At 33.2% G+C, this 24,527-nt stretch overlaps 1 protein-coding gene across 1 annotated transcript; it reads right to left on the bottom strand.

The window, feature by feature from the left end:
* Positions 1-10,542: 10,542 nt before the first annotated feature.
* LOC130012115 (dynein axonemal heavy chain 6-like) lies at positions 10,543-23,041 on the bottom strand. Its single transcript, XM_056099306.1, has 16 exons — positions 22,606-23,041; positions 21,672-21,778; positions 21,082-21,355; positions 20,245-20,421; positions 19,490-19,680; positions 18,764-18,857; positions 17,366-17,606; positions 16,945-17,045; positions 16,466-16,570; positions 16,181-16,295; positions 15,118-15,410; positions 14,649-14,735; positions 13,748-13,994; positions 13,229-13,392; positions 12,179-12,401; positions 10,543-11,847 (listed from the first exon to the last, which is right to left on the bottom strand). The coding sequence occupies exons 2-16, from the start codon at positions 21,695-21,697 to the stop codon at positions 11,744-11,746; spliced, it is 2,442 nt and encodes an 813-aa protein (XP_055955281.1). The 5' UTR covers positions 21,698-21,778; positions 22,606-23,041; the 3' UTR covers positions 10,543-11,743.
* Between the last annotated feature and the right edge of the window lie 1,486 nt (positions 23,042-24,527).

The raw sequence follows: 24,527 nt of genomic DNA, 5'->3' as shown, positions 1-24,527 counted from the left end.
GTTGACGGGCCGGTTTTTAATCACATTAAATCCAAGTCGGAAGATTATCTACCGTTGATATTTTGGTTTTGCTTTCTTTGAGATGCATTATTGTGTAACAGCTAAATCTGCCTATTAAATGTCTTCTTTTTTGACCTCGAATGTTATATAATTGATAAATTAGACAATTATAGAAGCCCATAATTAACTTTATAGACCATCGGGTGGTCTTGATATTGAAGGGGTTGGAATATCCGCGCCATTTAGAATGGATTATCGTAGCATGGCACTGTAGCACCATAGGTCTTTCTGTCTGACGTGGAGAGCGTCTATGGGAAACCGGTCGCCACATCCTACATACGACCCATGCATCTTTTCTTACTACATATTTCTGTAGCCTTGTGATCGTCTAGAATTTGTCTCTAGCTGTCTTTACTTCTGCTTCACGTTGTGTATTTACTTCTTACAGTTTCTTAAGACGTCTGTCTTACCAGGAATAACAATGCGACAGTTTGCTTCTATATATTTTATATATATATATATATATAGCTGAATACAGGTATACAAGCATAATCGATAACAATACAAGCTAAAACCATTTTTTTACCCTAGCCAGCCTCGCGGCTGTCTAGGATCTCAGATGTAAGCCCTCTGGAACCTAATAGAAGTCTGGCGAATTCTCACCAGTATCCTAATTTTGTATCTACTGGTTTTGGACATTCAATTATCCAATTGGTCAAATATGATGTAAATAATTATAGAGATTGGTTAATTGAGCCCAATGACGTCGACAACCCACCCTTATATGGTGGAATGGAATTTTACTGAAGAATATTCTCATGAGATATCTGTTAACATGTTGTTGACATAGAACCAGTTATGTTATGGCTCTACAAGTGCTTTTATATCACAATATGTCATTCAAATCCTAAGTTGATTTAAGTATTTTAAGTACATATCACATATTATGCGAATATGTTATTTCTCGAGCAAAAATTCTACTAAAAGTATTACAGCACTTGCCAATCGAGAATATCTAGTAAAACTTCGAACATTCCGGGGGGTTGGATGGCCGAATGGTTAGCACGCGCGCGCTGTATCACAAGGTTTGTCATTGAGTCAACTGGTGGGGTTTCGATTCCCAGGTTGTACGTGACAAGGAGTAGGGTCGCCTGTCCAACCTGGTGGGTTTTCTCCGGGTCCCCCGGTTTCCTCTCACAGCTAAAGACCCCTACGCGCAAGCAAATTATTGAAATAAAATTGAACCATGTGTTAGTCTCAAAATGACCTAGTTTGATTCGAGTGGACGTTAAACCCCATTTCACTCTCTCTCGAACTCTCCGCTCAGAAAAAAGTAAACTGAATGAAATTGATCATTATCTATTTTTGAGCTATGTTAGCAAGAACGACCAGCTCTCTATCTAAATCTTACATATTGCATTTTTAAAGATGCATTCCCAAGAAAGTATTTATAGTGTAGCTATTTCCAATAAAAGTATAATATATGGAAAGTATAGAAACACACGATCCTACTAGAAATACATCGGATTCCCTGCAAAACACCTTTGTAGCGCCTAGAGGACAAAAATACACTGGTGTCACTAACTGGCAGTCTGTCTGCTGAGTGACATAAGGAGCTCTTCTTATGTGTTGTTCTAATGGCGAACGCAGTTGGGAGAACATTGAGAAACTTAAACCCTCAGTAAACTCTGTTATTAAACGGCGTAAAATGGAATTGTCAGAGTATAATCAAAGAATTTGCTTAGCCTTCGATATGTTTGTAAACGGACAGCGACTAACGACAAAGACAAGCTGTAAAAGGGATTCTCCCTCAACTAAATCACGTCACAAACAGGGATGCTTAAATAGATACTTGCGGCATGGGGTACTTTTCTTCCGATTAAAAGGTATTAAGACAGATTTGAAGCAAACGTTTGATATATCAATTAGTTTATAATATGATTTAGTCCAAATATATCAAGTCGCACAGTTTGTAGACGGGAAGGCGTCTTTAATTGAATTATAAAAAATACGATAGTAAATTACATGTAATGATGAAAATAGAACAAAATACAATTTCCAACTACAATAGTTAAACATTGCATTATGCAAGAGTTAAATCTACCTATTGCTTGTCTTTCTTTGGGCCTTAAATGTTATTATAAACTATTAATTTGACATTTATTAACACGATAAGACCATAATCGACTCGTGATGCCATCGGATGCCTCAGATTTTAAACAGATTTGAATCCGATCAACTGTTGAACAGCCGTAATATGATTAACCGTAAAAATGGATAATCGAAACTTTGTTTATTATCTTAACAACGGTAACAATAACAATCGACGCTACCGTGGAACTGAAATGAGAATTTCTCGGCTCAGAGTGAAATAATTTGACTGACATTTTCAGCATATTCCATTTAGATTAACTATTATAGCCAAAACTGTCAGCTCCTTATCTAATCTTCCATGATGCCGCTTAAGAAATAAGTCATATAAATGAACATTTTTATAAGTATAAATAAGCATAGAAGTAATTAGCACAAGCAACAACAAGGTTAGGAGTTTGAATTATGTCGTGAATTCCGCTCCATAAGCATGATAACCCATTAACTGCTGAACCTCTACATATATTTTTCCTTATATCGTGATTTGCTTTTTTTCTAAATAATTTTCTATCTCAATGTGGAATGCTGCATGTCTGTTTATTATATTTAGATACAACATGTACAAACAACATCACGTACTGTAGGCATGTCTGTCAAATCAGCTGATTGTCAAAAACTACCCAATACTCAACTTTTGTGCTATATTTATCTAAGACTAGGTGATTTTATCTTGTAAACATTTAGCGCACCAGGTCTGCAACTTGACTCGCATATAGCATGCGTGCAAATTATAACGAAGTAATGTTTAACGTCTCACATTTCTACCCTAACTGGGAAAATGAAGACGAGTTAACGCCATGCATTGTGCTATAAAGTAAATTTTGACCCGATAAAGTGGCGCTGTACGGTCTAGTCTTATATGGATTTCCATATGTCAGGTATATTTTAACGTGCTGTCATTTACACGCGACCTAAGTTTTTGTACCATCCGAAGAGTAGGCTAGACGTTTATCTTGTTAGCACCCTCACCCCTCCGCACCACTGACAAGGGGGTAAACCAGGTTGAAAACCCGGAGGAACCTTCTCGGTCAACACCATGACTGCACCGGAGAATCCGTGGTCAGTGGTTCCAATTAAAACGAAATGAAATGAAATGAAATTGAATTTAACGTCCTACTTTTCTACAACAATCTGTAAAATGGCGACGTGCTTACACCACGCAGTGTATTGGAATGGAAATATTGCCCGGGCTTAATATATAAAATGTAGGCCCTTAAATTGTGGGTATTAAAAAAATAAATTTATACTGACGTAATGAAAATTATTTAATACAGCGTTTCGGGAAAATGCTTTAATTTAAACTATAGATTACATGCACAGGGGATGCCGTCAACTTACCAAGTTCTTATGTATTAGAATAAAGAAACCATTCTCCAAATAGCGCCTGTATGCTGTGTCAGCATATGCTATAAGTAAACCCACGAGCTTGAGAAGGCGCCCCTGTCTCCAAGGCACATACGCTCAAACCAGGGATCGAAACCAAAACCGCAAGCCAGAGGTGATCGGCCAGCTAAAGGTCGAAGCGTGACACTCTAGAACACTCATCCCAACCCCCTCCTTGTTGAAAAGTCCCACTAAGTTTTATACGCCCTCAAATTGAAGGTGGTTCTTGGCAAAATAGGTGAAGCAGGGCTCACCTTTTCGGTACCAAAGTCGCAATTTTCGATAATAATAAAAATGAAAGTGGCGATAAAAAATTTGATGTTGGCGATAGCTGTATACTGGCGATTCTTTATAAGAAGTGGCGCAAAAAAATCTTAAAATTCTAATCTTATTTATTTAGAGTTACGAGCCCTGATTGTCTAGATTGTTGATAAAGACGGTCTACATTCTAGCCTACATTAAAACTTGTTCTCGCCCTTCATTTCATTCATTAGTATTAGTGTAAAGATGGGATCGATTTTCGCCAAATTTGTTTTAGAGTTTTGTTCCCTGATCCATGCGATTGTTGGTAAAGGTATATTTTACGTTAAACTTTTGTTATGTCCACAGAAAGAGTTAATGTTAGTATTGGTGAAAAGATGGCCGGTACCCATATTATAGTTTTCACAAAAGCAATTCTGTTATTGATGAACATACATTACTGTACTCAATACAGAATTTATGTCTTATTTGACTTTGATCAAATTTTCTGGAATGGATGGCATTGGGGTAAAGTTGTTCTGATAGGCATGATTTTTGATAAAGGTGTTGAATTCTTCACCGATCTTGAACAAATTTTCAGGAATAGGCATACTATACCAGTGTTTGGGTCAGTAGGAAAAAAGAAATTGTAGAAATCGTTTGATGGGATTATTTATAATTCTAGAGCGTCGAATATCTTGATTTTGTTCTTTAAAAAAATCAATTAGGGTACATTTGAGCGTGGATTTAAGCCCGGGAAAATCTAATATTTTTAAATATATATATATTACCATGCGCAAAGTTCCTTTGAAAGTGGACACAGGAGACTTTTAATAATTTGTTGTTTTTTTTAATAATTTCAAAAATATTTTTAGAATTTCTCGCCATTGAAAGAAAGTTAATATTATATTGAAGCCTCGTTGCGACTTCGCCCTTCTCAGTTTGACAACAGGAATATGCATTTTATGTGGTGGTATGCATAAAAACAACCACATCTCTATCCGCAATCATACGATAATATCCAGAGTGCGATCACATGACATGACGTCGGTGGAATAACCCAACTAACAGGTGCCTCTTATTGGTTCATTCCTAACGCTATATTTAGTAACGCATGGGGTTTTCCATGAAGTGCTTTTTCAAGTCGAAAGTGTCACTTGTTTGGACAGAATTATTTTGCTCATTTTCCTTGGAAGATGGAAAAACCGAACAGATCAGAGCTGGTAAGTAGTTTATTTAGATCCTTATTGAACGGAAACACTTTACTAAATTCATTAGAACGTTATAGTTTACGTTCAGTTTGTCAATAGTTCACCGATGGCATGTACCAGTTTTCCATTTCCCTTTTTTTAATTTCGAGGTTGGTGGTACAAAGTAGGCTAGCCTAACACTGGAGTGGATGAATTTGGACTTTAATAGATACCCCTTTTCGTGACAAGAGTCAGTGAATTTCAAGTTTCAGCTTGATTGTACAAGCCTTTCAGAATACGAGGTGCAGGCACTGAATTTTCAGAAAACAATGACTTCAATAATCAGCCACACAGCCACATTTTAACTTTTTAAAGTAGCTGCGAGTCCACATAATATTCTTAACTACTAATACCCTTTTGTCTGTATGTACATGTAATGTACCAACATTATTGTCTTCCATTATACAAGTATTGTTGTTTATGGTTAGAATATATTTGTTGGAAAAGCTATCTCTGCCACCACAGTATAGGCCAACTGTCCGCCAAGCTAATTTGTTACACAGTATAGGCTACGTGCTAACTATATTGGTGAAACTTGATGTATAGTTTCGTTATATCAATACCTTGACTAAGTTTGATAATGAGCGTTTTCTGCCCAGTTTTATAAGCAGAGCGATACTTTAAGCAATTTGATTGGTTGAGATTCAGAGCTCGATAACTTTGATTCTAATTGAGTGAGAGTGGTAAAACTTTGTGTATAGTTTCATTACGTCAATATCTTGACTATCGTTAAGTTCGATGATGAGCATTTTCTGTTTAGGCTAAGTAGATACTTTGGAACACAATAATTGAGGTAGAATGTTCAAACTTGGTGTAGGTGTTTATTTGGTGAATGCCTTAACAGTGTTCGATCATGCACAGATAAGCAGAAATAAGCAATTTCATTGGTTGAGACTTCAGAACACGATAACCTTGGTTCTAATTGGGCGAGAGTGATGAATCTCAGAGTATTGATTCATTATACCAACACCTAATCTTGACTTAGTTCGATTATTCGAATTTTCTGCTTAGGCTTATTAGCGATAAGCAATTTGATTGGTCATGACTTTGGAACAAAACTCTGCTTTTAGATGTGGTAGATGTTCATGAGGTGAATGTCTTATCTAAGTTCTGTGATTAGCATTATCCGCTGAAGCTTGTTATTCTTAAAAAAGGTATATTGGGCCTATGACTATGAGTATGAGCTCTCAAGAATCCAAGAGCTAAATCTTTACTCTCTTACACTGTTATACTGATGGGTTGGATGGTCGAATGGTTAACATGTGCATGTTGTATCATACGGTCTGTCACTGAGTCAACTGGCGTGGTTTCTATTCCCTAGTAGTTGTACGTGACCAGGAGTAGGGTAGCCTGTCCAACCACATGGGTTTTCTCCGGGTCCTCCGACTTCTCCCACTCCTAAAGACCCCTACGCACAAGTGAATTATTGAAATAAAATTGAACCATGTCTTAGTCCCAAAATGACATAATTTGTGTGAGTAGACATTAAACTTTCTCTCTTTCTCTCTCTCTCTCTCTCTCTCTCTCTCATACTGTTATACATTTAGATATTGATATTGTTGTTAATTTATTATAATTCAGGCTATGTCAAAGCCAGTAATTGTTGTAGAAGAAAGAGTAAAAAGTAAAGAAGAAACAATCAGTGAATTATTTCAACAGTTGAGAGAATATTACCAACAGGCCAATGAAGCTAAAAGATTAGAAGGTAGACTTAATAAAATAGAGGCACAAGTTAATGAACAAGTGAAAGTGCTAAAATATGAACTAGAAAAAGCTATAGATAGAAATGAACAGTTACAAGAAAGAATATACGAGTTAGAGGCAAGACAAGAAGATCTTGAAGGTGTACAGGTTTACAGAAGACTACGATTACCTCGTTTTCATGACAGAGAGATACATCTCCGTGTTGAAATTCATAGGCAAGTACCATCTAGATAGATTCTTGCAAAGTGGTGTATTGGCATTAAATCTGTCTATTGCAGATCTTTCTTTAGGCCTGAAATGTTATCTAAATTATTAATTAGACATTAATTAACTTATCCAGACCATAATCAACTCTCGATGTCATTGCTAGCCTGCTATATTTACTGGATTGGAATCTGATCTGCTGCTCCACGCTCATTTATGATTAAATCAAAAAATGGACAATGGAGACTATGTTTTTTATCGTACCGACTTTAGTAATGATGATCGAGGCTAGACCTAAAATTCAATCGCTAAATTCTCGGTTCAGAGTGAATCAATTTGACTGAGAATTTAGCGATTAAATTTTAGGTCTAGCCTCGATCATTACTAAAGTCGGTACGATAAAAATCATGGATTTCAACATCAGCAAATTGGTGGTTTCTTGTTGTTTTCCTTTGTTTGTTTACTAAAAACTTACCTCATATTATAAAGAACATTAATTTGGCATGACACTGGTCACACTGGTAAACATTTGAAATCATTAACTTTCTTACTCACGGTGGCTGAGTGAGTAAGACTTTGGTTACCTGACCTGGAGGTTCTGTGTTCGATCCCTGCATTGGCAGAGAAAGTTCATCAGGATTTTCCGGCGTAGTTCCACCTTGTCAGTGAGGTAGGAGAGGGCCTTGCAAGGGACAATGCATAGTCATTTAGATGGGACAAAATAACAAGGTTCTGTGTACACATTGGCATGCAAGTAAAAAATCCCTTGGCAGTTGGAATTGGATATAAGAGTAGGCCTCATAGCACACTTTATGACGTATGTCTGACTTCATGAGTCCAGCAGAGTAGGACGTTAAACACCATTTCATTTTATTTAACCTTCTGTTAGTGTTTTATCGAATGTATGCTACCATTGTAGTCTTTATCATAAAGTACATAGTACATGCTATTGGAATTGTGGTTTCTGGTTAATTGCGATTTCTGTTTTACTGTCATGGGATTTGTAAGTAGAAAATTGAATGATCTACCATTACGGTATGTAGCCGTTCAAATGAATGATTTTTGTGGTTGTGAGTTTTAAAAAAGATAAAAATGTGGTTTCACGTAAGATTTTATAATAAAATATCAATTATCATAAAAAAAATGCTTTCATTGCATGGTGGATGATTTTGTTAATTGGGTTCTTACATGACAGATTTTTAAAAAGATTTTCTAAAGTTTATGTTGAAAATTTAATACAGCCAGCTAATTAAATAAAATTAATTTTGTACAATTTTGAAAATTTTCAGGGGACTTATTGGTGAAGCAAGCGAAAGACAGCCTAATCTAGAAGTAATGGTGACATCAGATACAAAACTATCAACAGTGTTAAACATTGTCAAGATGTCACTTGGATTAGCAGACACCACACCGTTAATAGTCAGATTTCAAGAAAATATTCTGGAAGGAGATCAGTCTATTAGAGAATTTGGAATAACTAATGGTTCGATTTTGGTGGTTTCAACAACAGATCTCGATGAAATTGTTCGTTAGACTATGATTTGATGAATTTGTCAAAGGGAATGTTGAACATTGAGGTTTACTCTTGAGAAATCTACTCAACTGTATTTCATCTAATCCAGTTTAATTTCCACAAACATTTAGCAAATGTGGATTAAACCTGAAAACCTTTTATTAATTAAGATTGTTCCCAGATCTATAACTTACATTATAGATGTTAGGATTTTCTTTTTCCCCCACAAAATGGCTACCAAATTTATGTTATGAGTAAAAATTTATAACCAAAATTTGATCTATGCATAATGAAATCTCAGTAATTTTGTTATTGAAAAAGAAATGGTTACTGAAAAATATTCAGACTGTTTTTCTTCGTTCTTTTTGAAGTTTTCGAAGAAAATACTTTTTTTTATGGAGAATTGTAATAAATTTAATTGTTTTATTTTTATCTAACAAATTTTATTAATGAATTTATATTCCTATTTGTAATTTCACTCCTTACACATTGATGATCAATGGAAAACTATATAATGTCAGGTACATATTTTATTTGATCTCAATTCTATTGCTTATAAGAACACCAAATCTATCAGTTGTTATAGCTTTAGTGCTTTCTTTTTTCATCGTCCTATTATTTTCTTTTACAGTTGGTAACAGGTTGACATTAATAATATTTGATGTAAATAGTGCCATTAGTCAGAATACTGTATGACATATACTGTAATTATCTTATATTAGCCTACTTGTAACTGATGACAGAGAATGTCATCTTTATTTATGTATATAAACTAAAAAAGGCCTTATGTGTTATAGTTTACTGTGAAGTATACCTTATAACACATTTAAAGTAAAATGATTTTAAAGAGTTATGTTATTATTTATAACTGTTTGTGATTTTTCCCCACTACTTTATTTGCATTAACCATACATTTATTAAAACTTTTTTTGTAATCATATTTGATGTACCATATAGAAACATTTCCTTTCAAAATTATTTGAGAGAAAATATGTGTATTTGCTGCTAGAAGTGTAAGGGTACATATGGAATACCAATCTGTAAATAAATTGTACAATCTACATACTTGACCTTCATTAATCTTAAACCCTTTAGCACGTAGACTGCCCCAAATCACACAAACTAGGACTCCTTAGACTGTGCCAAATCACCCTGTCTCTGCACAGCTGAACTAGTACCAGTAAATGGGTCAGAAAGCTATTCAGGTATCTCTTGCAGTTTGACGCAGTCTAAGCAACAGCAGTTTCTGTCTGTCCAGGGATGTACCAATATTGATGTCTGTTTTCTCTAATTTTCTTCAAGGAACATGTACCAAGCGCAAAAGGATTAATAAACAATGTAGCTACCCCCCCCCCCCCCCCAATAGTACAACAATATAATGTTTGATCAAAGCTGCATAATACTCCAGTTAAATGTATTGTACTGTAACTGGAAAAGAGAAAATATGTTTGCTTCCATTGCAGCTTGACTTGATAGATTCCACAAACTTAAAAAAAATTGTTTTTTTCTAAAGCTTGCAAGGTCCAGATTAAGAAATGGGCTTTCTAGGGGCCTCTTATTACTTGTATCCCAGGGGCCTACCAAATTTCAATTAAGTTGTTGGGGAGAAAGAAATGGGGTTTGGAAACCACTTGACTGTAACCAGGTAATATTTGACTAATATACAGTATTTTGGCGACCAAGGAATAGCTGTTTTCTGTTGTGAATTGTAGTTTGTATTGGCAAATGTAACTGTTGAGTGTTATGCTGAAACCCTTTTGGATTCAATACACGTCTGAGAACCAGCAGATCGTGTAGATCGTCATACTGTAGGATATACTTTTTTGGGGTCTTTCTCTTGTGTACAGGGGTATTAAGAAATGGAGAACTCGGAGAAACCCATGAGGTTAGCCTCGGTACCAATCCTTCATCAAATCCATGACATGCAAAAAGAATAGGGCTTATGATCCCATAATGGGTTGGGCATCAAAGTTTCTTGGAATTATCACCAAATTTAAACTTGGTGCCAGAATCACAAGGATGAACCTTAATGAATTAGAATCAGAAATTAAGTTTTTTGCACTGGTCGAACCACAGAATGAAGCCAAATTATCAAAATTGAAGAAAAATCAAGTTTATTTCTGTAATTTTATTTGTATATAGACAAAATATCACAAATTGTTTATAATATATAAATAAATAATAAGCACAATGGTTTCGATACATTAAAACATTTGCTGAATAAATTTTTATATCAGCAGTTTTATACCCAGCAGTTAGTGAATTTTGGATTTAATCAAAATAAAAATAATCATTTAAAATAAGATTTAATAATGGACGGTTTCTACACATTTGCCGAATAAATTTATATCAACAGTTTTATACCCAGCAGTTAGTGACTTTTGGAATTTATTATATAAAAAAAAAAATAAAAAAAAATAGACATTTAAAATAAGATTTAATAATGGACAGTAAAAATACTGTAGGAATGGCGACAAATGTCACAATACCGGTAGAAGGATTTATGATGAATGCTGATAATTTTAGGGAAAGAACAATCTCTTAATAACTATGACAAAATTAATACTGTAATTGTACAAGGTACATGTAGTATATTAAAGTATAAATGAGTCTATGCCAGCCAGAATGATTTGTTGTCATTAATCAGCCTTTAATTATACTAATTGTTGAATATGCATATTAATTTAAAAATTCTAACAATAACTGTGGTAGGTGCACTATTGCTGATTTAACACAATTTAAAGCTGATTTAGACAACATCATATACTGGTAGGTTAGATAATTTTATGCTTGTTAATTGTCATCATAAATCACACGAAAAAATCCCAACCTATAACAATAACACAGCACATTTAATTTTAATAAATGTATACATAAAGGACAAAATGCTGATTTAAATCAAAATACTGAAATATGAAGATAATTGGTTTTATGTCTTCACAGTAGATTAATTAATGGCTTAGTGGATGGAATGTTTATGATAAAATATGCCAAAAAATATTATAATTCATATATTAATAAAACAGAAGAAATATGTCTTAAATATCACAGATTTCTTAATACACATCTTTAAATATTATATACATAAAACTCATTAAATAAAATAAATTATTATTATACAAAACTATTATTATTAATATACATATTTACAAACAAAAAAAAGAAAAGAAAAAAAAGGTTCTTCTTGAACACTAATTTGTACAGTTTTAAATTAGAGTTTTGACTCTAGTTAAAATTTAGTGTTCTGCTGAATAAATTTAATACATATATTTATTTTTAAATTCTTATTTAAATCAAATTATTCAGTAAGCTGACATAATAAAGCAGCACCTTTGGCAATCCAATAATCTTGAGGCATCTGTGATGGTAAATATACAGCAACCACATAATTAGTTGAGTGACCTGTAAATAAAAAAAATTATAGAACTACAAAATGAGAACTGTGTAATACTAGTTGATATTGAAACTATTTTTCAAGACATACTTTATTTGCACAGCATTATGTTTTCTTTTTTTAAGTGATATCAATAATCCATTATAAGATCCAGTAAATTTAGCTTGCTTACAAATTCATCCAGATTCTATTTAAAGAAATACACCAGAAATTTTGACTGGCAACATAATATTCTTGACCACAAATCACTGATCTCAATAGTAAACCCTAATACACAACAAAGAAATGTACATGACACTGCATATATTTACTCTGTATATTAAAATATTATTAACATACCTGTAGTAGAGAGGACTCCAGCACGAGCAGACGTCTTATATAACGGTGAACAATAATTAAATTCATCGGGTGTAAAGTCCATTTTAGGTTCCATGTGCATCATGGGCAATACAGAGTTCATGACACCAGGTCGAGAATCTTGTACTATCATTTTTTCCATGTCAAAACCAAAACCATCAGTAAATAAACCATGAACTAAAACACCATCTTTTGGTGACTCAATCTGAAAAAATAAAGATATGTACACTACATGTTTTCGTATTACCCAAATATTTTATTTTTTTATGCTTCTCTGTAGTTTTATTGTGGCTATCACAGTGAAGTGGGAGTCATGCATGATGACTCAATAAATATGACACTCGCTCACTAACTAGGTTCAATCCTGGTGTTGAGGGAGAAAATTCCAGTGGTGCAGGACAGAGGGTCTGGCCAGGAAACGCATCTAAGGCTTTTTTATCGACTTGCCAAATCGATTTGAATTTAGTGGAGATGTCATGTGACAATATAGTCGATTTCAAAGTACTTTGGCGAGTTAGTTAAATGCTCCGATTAGCTGTAAACAATTGTTGTGGCTGGACACAGCTGAAAAAAACATGTGATCACCCGATCAAATCGTCAAATCACACCCTGAAGTGATTTGGCGATTTGATGTAATTGCTTCGGAAATCGGTGTCGATAAATTCGTTGATCAGGGTAACCAATTTGAATTAGATGGACGTTAAAGATGAAAATTTGATTGAATGCAAATCATTTTGGCTAATCAGTGGTCGATAAAAATGCCTCTAGTCATTTGGATGGGACAAAAAACTGATGCACGTAAAAGATCTCTTGACAAGTTGGAATTAGAAGTAGAGCAGAGAGAAACGCCACTGTCATAGCAAAAATTCACTCAGCAAACAGCATGGTGTATGCCTGTCTTAATTAGCCCAGTTGGTATAAACTCAAATCAGAATTCAAAAAGTCATCTTTAACTGGACATAGCCTTATCTTGAAGCCAAACATCTTAACTATCTATTATGAATTATCTAGCCAGATATATAAGGTACACACCTCTTGATCTAATGGTATTTCTTCACCAAACTTAACTTCTTCCATCTGTTTGGTCACTTCTTTCTGATCTCTATAGTGTGGTAACATGTGATAATCAAAACTTAGATGATCTATAGGATAATTATACTTCCTTGCATAATTCTGCAGAGTTCCAGTCAAAAAACCTGAAACAGAAAATATAATAACAACGTGAACTAATTTTCAGATATATATCAATAGACTAATATTAAGTTGTCTAACAACTGGCTAGATGAAAACTTGCAATCAAATTGCAATCAACATTAGTTTAATTACAAAGTACAACAAAGTGTTCTATTTGATGCGAAATATTTTATCTCAGCAGCACTATCTTTCATACAATTGACTGTAATAACAACCATTTGTCTTTAACCCTGGGGACACTATTGCTAATTTCACAACCTACAGTACAAGGTAGTCTTAATATAGAAAGACCGGGAACAATATTACCAAAAGTTATAAAGCTGGTGATAATTCTTTATTAATATTTATTATTCTTACCTTGAGGGAAGAAGAAGCCAGATAACCAATACGATTTAGGTTGTCCGTAGGTAATCCAGTTGTGTATAAAAGCACATCTATAGACTAAGTCTTGTACCCAACTAGCCAGTGATTTTAATGAGGGATAGGCTGCGTTACCCCATAAATCTGGTACCTGGTTATTCAAGAAAGCATGATATACCCTCTCTAATTCTTCACTCATCACAACAAAACCTTTTATAGCTTTTTGTAACTGTTGTAAAGAATCCTGAAAAAAAAATTGTTCAAAAGCTTTGTCAATTTCAGTTGTATCTGGTGTTCAAAGTCAATGGACTCAAAGTGACTATTTAAGGATATGACAACAAAAGTTTTACGGTCATTTACAAACCTAAACTCCTTCAAAATTAAATTAATAAACCCCAAAACAATGGTAGGTCTGCAAATACGAAGATTGTTTGACTCAATCACAGACCTTACGATCTATTAGGGCACACGTAAGACCATTCGCCATCCAATTCCCCTTGTTTTCTTAGTACCACATCTTTGTTATAGTCATGGTTAAACACATCCTAGTACTTTTTATTTTATGATCAGTAGTGGAATACCGCGTTTTATCAGTGAAATAAAAGTGTTATTCCACTGGCTAAAGTAGTCCATGTTGTTTTTACCTAAAATGATTGTAAAACCATAAAATAAATAGAACATTTGTCGTTTTGTCGTGAATAACATATTTTATTTCATCTCTAAGCAAGAAAACGTTTATATTTTCACTCATGCTACGCATTCGTGAAAATATAAGTTTTCTTGCTTCTCGATGAAATAAAATATGTTATTCACTCTAAAACGACAAATATTCTCTATTTATTACTGACAAATGTAATGATTTACAGGGAATAAATGTTAAATTAAATGGATATATTACCTTTATAACAAATAATAATTTATTAAATCTGTCAACTTCTTGTGTTAGCACTGTTGTTAGTGAATTTACTCTTCCCTTTGCATCTTGCTGTAAAAAATAAACAAAATATTTACTTAAAATAATTCAAAACAACTACTTTTTATATGTTAATGCAACAGTATGTAACTTAATATTTTCCATTTAAAAAGGGGCGTGCAGCGAGGTGGCAGAGGGAGAAATGGGGAACATCTGATAGAATTATTGCAGTTAACTTCGTTGTACCAGCTTCCCTGCAGTCCCAGAAGTTGGGGTGAAATTTGATCTGTGTTTTAATCAGTCAATAAAAAAGTAACTATATAAAAATGAATGATTCAAGTGTTTTCTCATTTGAGTAATTTCAATAATGGACATTCATTTGTTTTACATATTTAAAATGTCTCTACTAGAGCTGAAATGTTATAAATAAACAAAAGAAAGATTTGATAATTACCTCAAACATTTCTTTATTAGCCTCCTCTATATCTAGTTTATCCATGAGTTTACCGAGAATACTTTCTGCTAGTTCATAAACAATCTCATCATTAGATTTACCTCCTCCAATGGATGACGTACGTGGTTGTACCTCTAATATGGTATGTATTAGTTTATTGGTTTCTTCTCTCTGGAAGGCGATGTTTGCGTTTTCATGCATACCAAATATCTCGGGTGGATCAATTAGAGGTAGATCTTCAATATACTGTCTGTATTCCTGTAGTGTTTCATAACTTGGAGCATAATAAATACCTACAAAAAAAATATATAGATATGACTGCTTATAACACTTGTAAGATGACTCTGAAAAAACTCATGCCAAATAAATTGTTGTTAGTTCTATTTAAAATTTGAAAGTGTTTGTTCACGACAGAACCAAAAATTTCAGTAGATAATAAAGACATGGTGGCATATTGCTGAGCACACTTGACGCACTGTACGATTGTTTTACCTTGACATGGAGAAGATGCTATAATAAATCTCCTTCAATTTAACATCAGTTTTGTTTTAGAAATGAAATGGGGTTTAATGGCATACTTTTCTGCTAACAGGGTGATTGTGACTATGAATGGTTCCTTTTCAATATAACATGGTTTTTATTTTAGGACATGAAATAAATTGAAATGGGTTTTTTTCTTCTCCATCTGGGCTAATGAATACATCCATACGCCATGCAGTGTGCTATAAGGATAATTTTGCTCGGACAGCTGCACTACAGACTACTCTTATTTTGAATTCAAACTATCAAGGTTTCTTTTACGTGCATCCCAATGTGAACACGGAACCTTGGTTTTGCATCCCATCCAAATTGGGGTTCTTATTTTATTATATTCAATTGTTAAAAAGAGTTAACATGGCAGTCATTTTTCAATATTTTATTGAATGTTTTTATATAGATAACTATCAGCTATAAAAATTATCAGAAAGACCAGTACTTTTAAATTCAAAATGTCTGTTAGACCTTTTACCAGATATGTTTATTACAAACAAAGAAGCACACTGAATTTTTTGTTCTCTATTACCTGAAGGAGAGTATTTATAGTCTGGTTCTAGGGTACATTCCTGGAAGAATATCTTCAGAATAGTTCTCAGACAACGTTGATCCAAGGAATCAGTTACACGACCACCGTATGTAATCTAAAATAAATAGTAAACAGTATAAATTTATTCAACTTATTATAAATATCAGGGAAAATTAACAATTTGATGCACATTAATACGTGAACATTTATTGGTAATTTTGACAATAAATACAGATTCAAAAAATGGAATTCATTTACTGTGAGTCAAATATATTATTGACTTACTTCGCCTCCAATATATACCAGAGTGTCCCATGGTATAGTGCCGTCACTACAAAACATTTGTAGATTCAACAAAGCACACTCTCGGTCACTATCGCTGAATTCATACTGAAAAAAACAACCATAAGACATAAATATACAAATAACAATATCAAATTTATCACATGGAAAGAAAGTAAAAAGTAAAAACAAGTGGTTGCCATGCAAGATACTATCACATTTTTTAAGAGATGGACAGAGAACAAGCTAAATAAGCAATTTTTTGTACAATCAGGGGCCATAATCCAGGATGTTACAGTACAACATGCGACAATATCAAAGGTAACCAAGATCTTTGTGATATAAATCTATATTCTAAGTTTTATCACAATCGAATAAAAATTGTGATCCCTAGAAATGTGGGCATATAAACAGAGCATATATCTAAGTGGTTGCTATTATACATCCATTTATTTATTCATGATTCTTTTAAATCAACTTACTTTAGTGTTCCAACCAAGGGGACCGAACTTCTTTCTTTCAAGAATAATGGCATGGAAGAAACAAAGACCAAAGATCATTCTTCTCCAATCATTACCTAGAACTAGAAATCAATACAACTGATGGTAAGGTAATTAGGATCAATATTTGGATACAATCTTAATCTGCTAACACATGATGGGTATCATGTATGAAGCAGAGTAGATTTGGTATGTTCACATAGCCAGTACAATTTTGTTTTGTTTAGGTTAATTTTTACATTTCTATTTATTGTGATATTATGTAATGACTGCCATGTTTTTATGTGGCACTATCTGCATCAATATAATTCAATGAAATCGACATGTCAGTCCAATATTCACATCTGATACCATAGTATAGTGAGGTCATAGAATAATTGAATACAGTTTTATTATAACTTACTATTCTCTTCAAAGAAGCTGGGAGTTACTTCACCAAATGCTCTACGCATATTGGCACGGAGACCTTTAGGTGGTTCATTTGTAACTTTAACACTGTTCTGTAATACACTGACTGGGAAATGTTTAGCCGGCATAGAACTCAAGAACAGACGATATTCATCATGTATTTCATTTGGGCTTTCTGTTAAGTTTTTAACTAAATTCTCCATTGATATCATCCATGATGCTGCTAAATGACAGTTCTTGAATGAAAGAGACAATATCATATTAGATATCATATAAAATCTTTTTATATAGCCTATGTGGTATCGATACCTTAGTCATTGTTAAAGCATGGATTTTGCTTGCGGTTTAAATCAAAGTCTGTGCCCTCAATCTCCCCACAGACGGACAGCCATAGTTCTTGGGAAAGATATGGCATTTTGATTGTAAAAAAGACAGACTGACAACCAAACTTTTCGCCATCAATGTGGAATAAATTAAAATTCAATTATCCAGTGCCTTTTGTGATTGACAATATTGTTTCCCATGGGTGGTTGCCAGGAGACAAAGGGGGGCCCACCCACCAATACAATTCTATCATTTATTTTTTAAAATGAATAAATTAAATTTTCAAAAAATATGTAAGTGGAAACAAAAAGATGTAATTTGAATTTCATGCTAATAATTTTATTTCTAATATTTATATACTTTTTGATAATTCATATTTTATATTATTTAATGTCTAAGGGGGCCCCCTTCCTCAGGGGCCCACTTGCCATTGGGCAAGTTGACAACCTGGCCAGTCCGCCACTGCCCATGTTTATGTACTTGATAGCCAAGTCTATTGTTCAGTTCCTCTGTTCAAGAAACACTTAATAGATCTATTTTTTTTAAATAAAAAATTGCAACAAGGCCTGTTTTTGATGACGCAGTGGTATCTGAGAACCAGCTAGAATATTTTTTGTGTGGCCCTACATTAATACACAGTTATCCTGATGTCTCCTGCAACAATCCCTCAGTCAAGGGTTATACACTAAATTTCATCACTCTGCATGAGTTAGAATCAAAGTTATCTTGTCCTGAACCATCGACCAATGAAATGCATAGCTTTATGCTTAGATATTATCGGATTTAGTCAAGGTATTTAATGAAATGAAACTATACAGTTTCATCACTCTCACTTCATTAGAACTAAATTTATCGTGTCCCAAAGCATCAACCAATCAAAAGCAGAAAATGCTGATCAAACTCCATCAAGGCATTCACCTAATAAGCACCTACACCAAGTTTGTATATTCTACCTCAATTAGAAGGAGAGTTATTGTTTCCTAAAAAGTGGGATGGACAGACAGACCCACTTTAATAGTCCCCTGCTATCTTCAAAAAAGGGAGTGGGGGGACAATAAAATAAACTTACCTGTAAGAAAACCCAATCACCATTCTTTACAGCACTTACTATCATCTTCTCTGCTACAGGTCCTTGTCCTTGACCTAATGATATTGATTGGATTCTGAAGAAAAAATTATTATTTCCTTCAATGGAATGTAAACATACATTATGCAAGAGCAAAATCTGTCTATTGCAGGTCTTTCTTTAGGCCTGAAATGTTATCTAAATTATTAATTAGACATTAATTAACTTATCCAGACCATAATCAACTCTAGATGGCATCGCTAGCCTGCGATCTTAAGTGGATTGTGAGCCGATTTACTGCATAACTTTCCTTCTCGATTAAACGATTAAATAAATAATTGAGACTATGCTGTTTATAGTACTGACTTTAGTAATGATGACCGAGGCTAGGCAGAAATTTCATTCGCTTAGTTTTCGGTTCATAGTGGATCAATTTGAATGAAATTTTCAGCAAATTGCCTTTACATTATCTAGTTTTTAACTATTATAGTGAGAACTGCCAACTCGTTATCGAATCTCCCATAATGTATCTTTAAGTGCACTTTTAATACACTCCCATATATAATTCAAATTAGCCAACTATCAATCAGTAAAATGGGACATGTTTAATGAGTATTTCATTGTACCGGGTAATTCTAATTGTAACAGGGGAACAGGGAAATAACATTCAGTCAAACTTTTTCAATACATACTCAGAAGAAGTTTGGAATTGACATATTAACAAATTACCTGTCTGTGTAGCCTGATTCTTTAGCAAATCTTAAAAAGTTTCCCATTGGATCAGATCCTGGACTGAGAACAAAGACAAGTGGAATGATTTTACTCATATCTTCATACAACTCATTTAAACCAATAGCTGGACTCTCAACAAATGCTTGTCCTAGATTTAGTTTTACAAAATCAGTTGTGGCGAAGGTTGTCTGTAAAAAAAAAAGAAAGATGATATAAAACATGAACACTCTAGAGTAACTTCAATTATATAGAAACGCCAAACGGGAGAAAAAATTAAACACGGAAAACTTAAGTATTTAATCTACTGTACAAAATTCTGGTTTACATGGCAAACATGAAATAATTTATTTACTTGTGGTAATGTAAAGTAAAATATTTTTTTTACTTGTTTATACAGTAAATGTAACATAATTACGTGTTTCGGACCTTTGGTATGATACATGTTTTGTTTTTTTAATTTATTTCCTTGTTTATATGGTAAATGTAAAATAATTTATTTTCTTGTTTGTTTTTTTTTGTTTACATGCAAAATGTAAAATAACTTATTTCTTCGCTTTTAATTGAAGAAAATAATTGTAAGGCAATTTATTTCCTTGTTTATATGGTAAATGTAAAATAATTTATTTTATTGTTTACATTACCCGGTAGGTAAATGTAAAATTTGTATATATGGTAAATGTAAAAATAAAAAATTTCCTCGCTTTAAAATGAAGAATGTATAACTGTTGAAATATCAAGCCTATTTAGCCTACCTTTTCCTCAGAAAAAGCCTTTATAAACATAAGCTTTTGAAAGGTAGATAATCTTTTGTTCCAATGGCCTACAATTTTACCCTCTGCAGCAGGGGGAGAGTCTTCCCCCTCTTTAGGTGATTCAGGTTCAGGGGGTAGTGCTTCATATAATTCACTTTCTTCAGGATTAGCATGAGTCTAAAGAAAAATAAATATAAATATAACATACCATTTACACTTTTGTATACACTACTCTTTTCGGATTAAGGGGTTATAAGAGAATTCCAGCCCACTTATTGGAGTCCCATTCACATAACTTTAAAATAACACATTAACACCCACATTAACATAACTTTAAAATAACACCCCTATTCACATCATTGTAAAATAGCCCTTCTTTCACATCATTTTAAAATAACAACCCCATTCAACTAAATTAAAAAAAAAAAACACCTCCATTCACATCATTTTTAAATAACACCCACATTCATATCATTTCAAACTAACACACCCATACATCATTTTTCAATAACTCAGAATATTCACATCATTTTAAAATATCACCCCCAATTACATTATCTTGAACTAACACCCCTCATTCACATCAATTTAAAATAGCACATCCATTCACATAATAAGGGGCCTCTTTCACATCATTTTAAAATATCACCCCCCCCCCCCAATTACATCATCTTGAACTGACACCCCTCATTCACATCAATTTAAAATAGCACATTCATTCACATAACTTTAAAATAATACCCTCATTCACATCATTTTAAAATAATGCCTCTTTCAGATTTTAAAATAACACCTCCATTGAAAAACAGGAATTAATATGAATCAAATAAATTTTACCTCTATTTCACCTAGTTTCACCCAAACTGGTGTTTTAGTTAATTCAAGATGGATGTTACGGAATAATGGTAGGCTGTCATGTAGATCACATGCTGTATTCCATGTTTGTTGTGTAAGCCAGGGTACATCAGGTTTAGGTGGTCTTTCTTTGTCCAAACCAGCTGTTCCACGTAAGAAGAAATTCCACTGATTAATAGTAATCAATCCAGCTGTTTTCATTATTTCACCACATAACATGAAGGAGAACACCAATTTATCTTTTTCAAATAATGCTCTGAAGATGGAAAATACATATAAATTTGGTGATAAAAACAATGAGTAAAAAATTCAAACTTATAAAATGCAGTGGTTCATATTGATTAACTTCTTTCAGTTAGGTTCACGAAAAATGGATGAAATGAATTGAAATTGGGTTTAACATTTTACTGCATGTTCTGCTGAAAAATGGATGAATTTAGTTACTTTTTCACTGCAATCATAAAAGCCATTTCTTATGATTCTTAAACAAAATTTCCTTGATAAAAATTATCTATTAAAATTTAACCCAGCCCTGAAATTTAATTTGTAAATGGATTTGATAAAACAATTACCTGGCCACATTTTTATAAACACACATGGTCGTCTGATCCAGACAGATTTGTAATCTTTTATCCAGGTCATCATTTTTCTCACTTGATTCTATCGTATTATTAAACAACTATACAGATATAAAAGAAATAAATAATGTATATAAGGCCACACAAAATAAATGTCTTGTTTCTCGGGCAACTGACAGCTGAAACTGTAGGGAGGGAGGGCGGTTTCTTTTTTTTTTTTACTCATTGATGGTGCAAAATAAAATTTGGCTATTGCTGAAAATTGTTGGGGCGGGAGGGCGGTCTTTCTTTTTTTTTTTTTTTAAATGAGAAAGTCATTACTTGTTTACGTTTTTGCTTTCCGTTATATTCAACTTTATTGTACATACTTTAAACATAAACCCAAAATCAAGTCTACTAAAACACTGAGACTGAACACTGACTGAAAGGAAAATAATTTTCCATATTTAATTCACATAATTGAAATTGGTTTAAAATAAAATTCCATACGACTATGTAATAGCCCTCCATAAAGACAACAATATTTTTAAAAACTAAGCCTCTTTCACCAGGTGTATCAAAAATAATAATCATGGTAAACAGTATTTAAAACTAAATCTAGTATCGCCGGTTTATTTATAATTATTTGCCGAATTCCAACCAATGCATGTCACACCGTGTCATCGGTATTGGAGATTGCCGGAAATACTGTTTCTTGGGATATTCGGTGTGTTTCTCAGGATATTCGGTGTTCTATCCGGTGTTTATATTGAATGACTATTTAAATCTAACTAACAACTGGTCAGTAAAACCATCAAATCGGTAATCCAATTATTATTTTCCGGATTATCGAAACTACCGTAAATGTGCTAATAATGACCCAGATTCTAAGGTATGCATTATGACGGCTATCGTCATCGTATCGTATTCTTAGCTATAATTAATTAACCTGTTCTACGGTTCATTATTTTATCAATAGGATTTTCCAAACAAGGACCGACTGAAGCCGGCAATAATGAGCCGATTACGATCGAATGATTGAAATATTGTCGCCAATGACTTTTAACAGGAATCAAATTCTAGTTTATCAGGGGAGGTAATTAATATCACGTGATACAAAATGGAGGTTCTTTCGATATCAATAAAAAAGGCAAATCTGCCAAACTTCGCCATTGTTCGGATAAAAAAGACAGCATGTTCATCTGAATCATTTTTAATACATTTGAATAGATATACATGTATGGCGGATGTAGGTACATGCGGGATATTTTTTTTACGACTTGCTTGTCGATGTGCGGGCGGGCGTTACATATTTATTTTTTTTCATCAAGACTAATAAATAAACTGCACGCGCAACCAATTTTGCGTGCGGGCGGTGCCCGAGAAACAAGTTATTTTATTTGTGTTGCCTAATAATAGACACAACCCTTTGCCTGAAAGAAACATGTATTATGACATCATAATAAACACAGTAAAAAGGTATTATGACATCATATAATAAACACATCAAAAATGTATTATGACATCACAATAAGAATGATGTCATAATAGTTTTGTGTGAAGATCTATGTGTAAGTACAGTGTTTTTCTCTCAATTTACATTGATTTGTAATTGTTTTGATTTTTGATATTAAATTTACGCTTTTATAGAATAGATCTATCACCTTTTTATTCAATATTTGAAAGATGAAATGAATATTTACCGCTTTAAAATATTTCAATGAGAACTGATACATAGGATCTACTTCTCCCATATCTGCTACAACAAAATACATGACAGAACCACGGGTTGCTACAGGACGATATTTTTCACGAGCTATACTAATCTTAGCTTCTGTTTGTTCAGCTTCTGTTAAACGTTGTGTGATAACACCTGATGTCACCTATAAATAATAACAATAACATATGATGCATGATAACCAATATTTACTACAGTACAACTTAAAGATACATTATGGGAGATTCGGTAACGAGTTGGCAGTTCTCACTATAATAGTTAAAAACTAGATAAGGTAGAAGGCAATTTGGTGAAAATTTCATTCAAATTGATCCACTATGAACCGAGAACTAAGCGACTGAAATTCCCATAAGCCTCGGTCATCATTACTAAAGTCAGTACGATAAACAGCATAGTCTCGATTATCCATTTAATCGTTTAATGAGAATGAAAGTTATGCAGTAAATCGGCTTACAATCCACTAAAGATCGCAGGCTAGCGCAGCCATCTAGAGTTGATTATGGCCTGGATAGGTTAATTAATGTCTAATCAATAATTTAAATAACATTTCAGGCCTAAAGAAAGACCTGAAATAGGCAGATTTAGCTCTTGCATAATGCATGTTTAAGCCTTCACTTAAAGATGGTGAAAGCTTGTCAAAATGAATATAACTTATAATCAAAAAAATGACAACAGATTGGTAAGAATAGACATAAAAAGGAATCAAAATAATCCATTAAATATTTGTTATTTAATAAGAATCCTATGATCAATATTTAGATAAATTTTAAGCATATTTTTGACCGTTTTAAACATATCCAGATTTTATCGTCTGCAGAATGTTGTAAAATTTTCAATTCATAGTTTTACAAATACTGAACAGAATTTAACAAATATTTGGATTGATATTCCCTTTAGATATTCAAATTTTGTTCAGAGACTAAAAAAATTAATGGATGGTCACCATTTTCTGATATCAGTATGGTATGAGTAAATTTTGGATTGACCAGTGCCATTCATGATTGTCAATAACATTTATCAGGGTTGTATACTTGATAACTGAGCCCACTGGATACTTCTGAATTCAAACGGATGCATTTAATAGTGTAATCCACTGTAATCAATGAGGACTTTTTATTTTTTAAAAAATAAAA

This window comes from Patella vulgata, chromosome 3 (genome assembly GCF_932274485.2).
Source record: "Patella vulgata chromosome 3, xgPatVulg1.2, whole genome shotgun sequence".
NCBI classification, from domain to species: Eukaryota; Metazoa; Mollusca; class Gastropoda; family Patellidae; genus Patella; species Patella vulgata.
The sequence above is the reverse complement of the archived record's forward strand: the minus strand, read 5'-3'. Positions and strand labels throughout refer to the sequence as shown.